This window comes from Mytilus californianus, unplaced genomic scaffold (genome assembly GCF_021869535.1).
Source record: "Mytilus californianus isolate M0D057914Y unplaced genomic scaffold, xbMytCali1.0.p SCAF_5, whole genome shotgun sequence".
Lineage (NCBI taxonomy): Eukaryota > Metazoa > Mollusca > Bivalvia > Mytilida > Mytilidae > Mytilus > Mytilus californianus.
This window is the reverse complement of record NW_026262701.1, coordinates 117,643,512-117,651,125: the sequence shown is the minus strand read 5'-3', so window position 1 is coordinate 117,651,125 and position 7,614 is coordinate 117,643,512. Positions and strand designations below refer to the sequence as shown.

Sequence of the window (7,614 nt, the reverse complement as noted above, 5' to 3'; positions counted from 1 at the left end):
TCATAAGTGAAATAACCTATGCTAACTGCGAGTACTCTCAGATCTGTAATTTTTTTTTGTAGTGTTTTTTGTTATTCGCATGTACAAGTACCCATCCACGTCCACTTTGTGTTTTGTTAGTCTAGATGTATTTTTATTTGTATCCATTTGATGAGTTAAGCCTTTTTCAACTGATTTTTATATTTTTTTCTTATGTTCTACTGTTACACCACGGTCCCAGGTTAGGGGAGGGTTGGCGCCTTCAAACTAGTTTAACCCCGCCACATTCTGTATGTGCCTGTCCCAAGTAGGGAACCGGTAATACAGTGGTTGTCATTTGCTGCTGTGTTACATATTTGTTTTTCGTTTATTATTTTGTACTTTAATTAGGCCGTTAATATAGCTGACTATGTGGTATGGGCTTTGCTCATTGTTAAAGGCCGTAAGGGGACCTATAGTTGTTAATTTCTGTGTCATTGTATCTATTGTGGAGAGTTGTCTCATTGGAAATCATACCACATCTTTCTTTTATATGTATGGTGCAAATCTATAGTGATGTGCCCTGCAGGCACATACCATACAGATATATAAACGGAGTATGACCTGCAGGCACCTTTAATAGCATTTGGTGCAGATCTATGGAGATGTGACCTGCAGGCACATTTTATAGGCTATGTTACAGATAATTAGCAGTGTGACCTGCAAACTCATATGATAGGCTTTGTTACAGATCTTAAGTGATGTGATCTGCAGGCACCTATGGTACAGATAAATTTTGGTCAGACTGTGTGACCTGCAGGCACATTTGGTACAGATAAATTATGGTGTGACCTGCAGGCACCTATGATATTGTATATGATAATACGCGTAGGTATATGCAGCACTACTTTTTTATAAGTGGTGACTGGCAGTAACCGTTCACATAAGCTTTTATCCTCGTGCACATTGTCCTGTCAATATAAGTCCGGAGTTATTATTGGTTTTCGGACAGGGCCAATACGGGACGTTCACTTCCGGTTTCAATTTGCTTACGCCTAAGATTACTTAACAGTTACATGTAACTTTGGACGTATCGTTATGCATAAAATACATTTGTATTCATATTTTTAAACTTAATATCATAACAAAGTTTAAATGATGTTCAGTGTTTTGTAACGTCTTGAAACGGAAATATTTCTCAGCCTTTTCGAGTACGACTTTCGATTATTTTTACTGTTTCATTTCCGTTGATTAATCGTCAGAACACAGACGATTCTAGAGCAAGATTAGTTAAACTGTCTGATTTATTCTTCCCAGCTACTTTATATTTGCTAGATAAAATGAATTGTAATAGCATAAGATTAAGTACTTGGACGAGAAATCAGAAATTACATCTGACCATGCTGACAAAAAATCCATCGTGAATGCGAAAAGACGAGTTCAGATATGAATTTCTGTATCTTCTTCAACTTCAAGGTAAGTTGCTTAGTTTAATTGAAGAATTAAAAACATTTAATAAAAGTGTTATGAACTGGCTGTTTCTGTATAGGCCCTGTTATAGATTCTCGATCAGCTGTAGTGGCCCTCGACTCTTCGAGTCTCGGGTCCAATACAGCTAACCTCGAATCTATAACAGGGCCAATACAGAAACAGCCAGTTAATAACACTATATTATTATATTGATCGCTGTTTTACGTTTTTGTTTTGTTGTTGTTTTTTTTTTGGGATATGGAGGAAAAAGGGGGTGGGGTGTGAAAACCTAAAAAGCAAAACCAACTTAACTGAACCACATCTACACGTGCATCTCCAAAGTCAGGTACCTCGTCAGTGGCTGTGTTTAGTTATAGCTTAATGTTTACGTCATATATGGAATATTGTATTGATGGCAGATCGTTGAGTCTGCGAAATGTATAAACATTTTTTCTAGAGCTACATGTATTGAGAGCTTCACGTATTGTACAGACACTTGCTAGACATATTAAGAGCTTCACATATTGTACAGACATTAGGCTTTTGTTGGAGACTAATTGGTCTCTAGATGTCTTTTGTTGTTGTTTTTTTTTGTTGATGTCTCATTGACGTATACCAAAATATCTCCTTTTATTCATAACCCTATTTTTAATCCACAGTTCAACATCAGACTGTCGAGCCGGAATTTTTATATACTGTCTTATATTCCTTTTTTTTTGTCTCATAAACCGTACATTGTCTGGTTCAATATTTTAATGCACTAGACTGATAGTAAAGCCACGATGGACCAATAAACATTAATGTGATCAAGTTTTAAATGTATTTTCCCTTTAGAACTGACATAAAGATAAGTGCAAAAAAGCAATTGTTGATTGAACGTTCTTTTCTTGTTTAAGATGTTCAGTGACAAATAGTTCATTCATAATCAGGAAAAGAAAACAATAAAACAATAAAACAATCAGGTACAACTGCTAGGTTTTTAAGCAGAGATAGACAGGATATTTTGGTTGGTGTCAGAACTTTGCCTCGCAATAGTTCACCTACGGCCTAAAATAGTAATTTAAAGTTCATTTACGGGCAGTGAACGTGGCATTCTCTCAAAAAGGGAACGGTTTTAACGTCCTAGCTCATTGCGACTTGACGTGACTACTTAGTTATGTAAATTTCTTAAATAATGACATACTTTAAGTGGGGAAACATGAAAAACAGGATCAATGTCGTTGAGTTTCTAAAGTAGACTATAATAAAAATGTCAACTGATATGGATTTTTACATATTTAATTTTTTTAAAATACTTAAGGATGTACTTAGGTGAAATGAAAAAAAATCTAGTATAAAATTGATACTATAAGTCAAAAGCTAAAAATATTGATAGGTTATGGAGCTCCTTTTTGAGATATTTAATTTTAAAAAAATGGCGGAAAAGGCTGACTCGGACTTTTATATTTGCCTTATATTTGCATTGGTATTATTTGGGTCTCAAATTGAAAAGAAAAGAAATCTAGATTCTGCTTAGATTTTGGTAAATGACCTCAATTTTATGAGCTATTGAATTCTTATATGAAAAGAAAAATGGATGTTATGGGGCAAAATATTTTACCCTGTTTCGTAGGAAAAAAACCAAGGAGTCCGAACATCTGACAAAAATTCCAAAACCTGACCTAAGTACATCCTTAAATTATTATATATCCTTTGCATTTGCTGTCAAACTTGCAAAACAAGTATTGTGTGTGATCCTCATACAAAAAGAGAGGCAAAAGATACCAAAGGGATATTCAAACTCGTAAATCGAAAACAAACTGACAATCCCTTGGCAAGAAATCGGAAAACGACGAAAAGACAAACAACAGTACATACAAAACAACAAAGAAAACTAAAGACCGAGCAACACTAACCTCATCAAAAACTGGGGTGATCTCAGGTGATCCGGAAGAGTAAGCAGATCCTGCTCCACATGTGGCACCCCTCGTGTTCCTCATAAGTTTAAACCCGGTGATAAGTCCAATTTGGTTGGTCACATTCGAGGAAAAGAGTTGTACAAGGTCAAAATATAATGCTTTGCTGAAGAAGTAGGCTTCTCTCAAAATTTAATGTTATAATTATTCAATGGTGATTTTCAATTTCGATACATAGATATAAAAACAACGTGAATTTGAATTCATAAATATAAGAAGATGTGGTATGATTGCCAGTGAGACAACTCTCCACCAGAGACCAAATGACATAAAAGTTAACAACTATAGGTCACCGTACATCCTTCAACAATAAGCAAAACCCATACCGTATAGTCATTTATAAAAGGTCCCGAATTGACAAATGTAAAACAATTCAAACGAGAAAACCAACGGCCTCATGTATATACAAAACAATGGACGAAAAACAAATATGATATACGGCAACAAACGACAACCACTGAATTACAGACTCCTGACTTGGGATAGGCACATACAGAATGTGGCGTGGTTAATCTATTTTTCTGCCGCCAAACCCTCCCCTAACCTGGGACAGTGGTGTAACAGTACAACATGAGGAACAAACTATAGTCCATGACACGTGACTTTTATTTGATAACTTGTTTGAGTTTCTAATAAGGTGACATATAAAGTTTGTCGTGTCCCTCCCCCATCAATCATGGTATTTCATTAAAGGGTATCTATGAAATCATTTTCAACTAAACATAAAAGACTGTTAAATATATCGTCGACTCGGTATCAAGTTCAATGAACCTTACAAAAAATTATTCCTCCATTGGTCAGTGACACATAGACACGCAGAAACGATCACAACATCAGATAAGATAAAAGATAAACAATATATGAAAAACACTAATGATGAAATTGCTTTACTTAGTAAAAATCAAAAGTTAATCTGATACCGAGTTTACTTTATAATTGCGGAAATAAAAGATACTGGGCTTATATTATTGTATTGTATAGTGATCTGATACCAATACTATCATACATGTACCTATGGTATACCTGAATGGTACGGTGGTATGGCATTGTACACATACCATCACTATTATACCATGTTATACCTGAATGGTACGGTTTTATGGCATTGTACACATACAATCACTATAATACCATGTTATACCTGAATGGTACGGTGGTATGGTATTGCACACATACAATCACTATTATACCATGTTATACCTGAATGGTACGGTGGTATGGCATTGTACACATACCATCACTTTTATACCATGTTATACCTGAATGGTACGGTGGTATGGCATTGTACACATACCATCACTATAGTATACCATGTTATACCTGAATGGTACGGTGGTATGGCATTGTACACATACAATCACTAGTATACTATGTTATACCTGAATGGTACAATGGTATACATATATAGTACGGTGGTATGGTATTGTACACATAACTATTATACAATGGTATACATGTATGGTACGGTGGTATGGTATTGTACACATGAATATTATGCCGCGATATGCATATATAGTACGGTGGTATGGTATTGTACACATGAATATTATGCCGCGATATGCATATATAGTACGGTGGTATGGTATTGTACACATTACTATTATACAATGGTATACATGTATGGTACGGTGGTATGGTATTGTACACATGAATATTATGCCGCGATATGCATATATAGTTCGGTGGTATGGTATTGTACACATGAATATTACGCCGCGATATGCATATATAGTACGGTGGTATTGTATTGTATACATGAATATTATGCCGCGATGTGCATATATAGTACGGTGGTATGGTATTGTACACATAACTATTATATCATGGTATTATTTTTTTACGGGAAGCAAGTATTTGGTATGAAAAAAAACATTCATTGTTTATTTCAAGTGAATATAGACGTGAAACATGAAAGTCTTGATTCTTATTTTGATTTGTCTCTAAACGATATTGGCAAAATGGCCAGTCAATTAATGTTTTTTTTTTACGAGGGACCACAAAAATCACTTGGATAAAAAATCAAAACAGCAGGTGCACAACTTCATATCATGTACACGAATCTGTGCAAGTGTGGTGGAATTATGACAAGCCGTTTTGCGGATTTAATTAACTGATATAAGCAGATCTGGTCAGGTACATGTTTTGGTATGAAAATCCGAAGGCTTTATATATCCGGTACATTCTTTCATCATTTTCATTTGTCAAGTTCATGTCATGAAGACGAATCTGTGCACGTTTCGTTGAACTCTGTCAGGCTGTTTTCGAGGAGTTGTTACAAACGACTTGAACGACAACGACAGACGTGATTCTTATTTTTCGCCGCAGCTGTATCAAATTAGAACAGTATCAAATGTTAAAGCGGAAAAATGTTTTAACTTCTGTAATCCGGATTATTTCCTCCACATGAATGTCTTATTGATACGTATTGACTTGTCTAAATTATAATACTGATGCACTATATATTTACTTTTATTCTGCAACCAGAAAACTGTACCTGAAACAACTTAAATAATTGAAGTGAATCCAATTTAGACGGTATTGAAATAGATAATTCATTTCTGAATCGCAATTTTGATTTAAGTACAAATGATACAAATTTAAACATCATAGACGTGTATGTTTGTTAAGGCTTATCCCATCTTAAAAATAGTACAGATCCGTATTCAAATAATAACTTACTCCAATACGTTGCAAATAAAAATACTACATACATAATGAAAATTGCCATGGGTCATAAACCACGTTATTACATATATTGAAATGTAGGAAAGCTTAGCGTTTGATCGTTCGATCGTTCTAACGTTACGTATATAGATGTATGAGAGATACACACAAACCCTAAGGCGATTGTGTGTTACAGGATATTAATTACAAGTGTATAATAGTGTAGGGTAACAAATGTATCGCATCAAACCAAGACATATTTTGTGGAGATTTCTGTTGCCATTAATATTTTTATTGATTGCTTGGGTAATTTCATTGCAATATATTAACTATTCCAGCGGGAATATAATCCTACCAATGCTTTGGAAACTGTCGGATAAATGTAATATAGGCAAACGAGAAGATATAGACATAATTATTGGAATATGGGGTAAGCAATTGAGAAATATCTCTAAATATTTACAACCTGCTCTATATAACATTTCCAGAGAGGCGTGTTCTGATCATTTTTATCCAGATTTTGAATCAAACATTCGAAAAGTAATTAATTACAAAATAAACACAAATGCGCCGTGTGTAGAAAATACTCATCTAGATGGTCATTATGTGGATTCGATCACTAACAGAAATGATGATATTCCAGTGATAGTAACTGCAGCTTCAAGTGATCATTTCCATGAAGTTCAAGGTTTATTAAAGTCAATTCATACGAATTTGATTCCATTTTACAAGAATATGAAGGTGATATTTTATGATATTGGATTAACACAAAAAGAGAGTAAAGCCATGAAAGATTACTGCAAATGTGAAGTGAGGACTTTTAAATTTCATCAATTTCCATCACATGTCCGGTTATTGGATGCCTATGCTTGGAAACCTTTGATTATTTTCGAAGTCTTGAAGGAGTTTAAATTGATAATGTGGTTAGATTCATGCATTCGATTTTTTAATCAAAGAAAATACATGGTAAAAGAAAACCTCGATTACATTTTCAAAAAGACTAAATTAATTGGCATCCAATTACAACAAAGCCCTAGATGGATAGTGTCTAAACACACAAAACCAGATACCTTTGAATATTTAGATGAACTAGAATGTTTGTATGATTATCCTGAACTTGAAAGTGGTTGGATAGTTATTTCGAAAAATCTTTTTGTTGTAAATGCGATTATAAAACCATGGGTAGGATGTGCCTTGACAGAGAATTGCATGACGCATCCATTCCCGAGATTTTTAAAACCATGTTCAAAAGACTTGTGGAAGTTTTTGCTATGGACTAAGTGTCACAGATTTGACCAATCTGTTCTGAATATTATTATTATAAGGATATTTAACCGATTTAGAAAAATAATAGAATTTGATGGATCACAAATAGCCAGTATATCTAGAGGTGAAAAAGTGAATTATTTTCCAAACTAAAATCCTATAATATATAGACGCAGGACGTTTGCGCTTTTTTACCAGTTCACGAAAGGACATTTGCGCTACAACCACTATTAACTTTGATACACCTGTACTAAATTGACCGGACATTTTTCTTTTTTAAACTATAAAACTTTACCTCTAT

At 34.3% G+C, this 7,614-nt stretch overlaps 1 protein-coding gene across 1 annotated transcript; it reads left to right on the top strand.

The window, feature by feature from the left end:
- Positions 1-6,233: 6,233 nt before the first annotated feature.
- LOC127702657 (uncharacterized) lies at positions 6,234-7,614 on the top strand. Its single transcript, XM_052206947.1, has one exon. It carries the CDS (start codon positions 6,282-6,284, stop codon positions 7,464-7,466), a length of 1,185 nt encoding a protein of 394 aa, XP_052062907.1. The 5' UTR covers positions 6,234-6,281; the 3' UTR covers positions 7,467-7,614.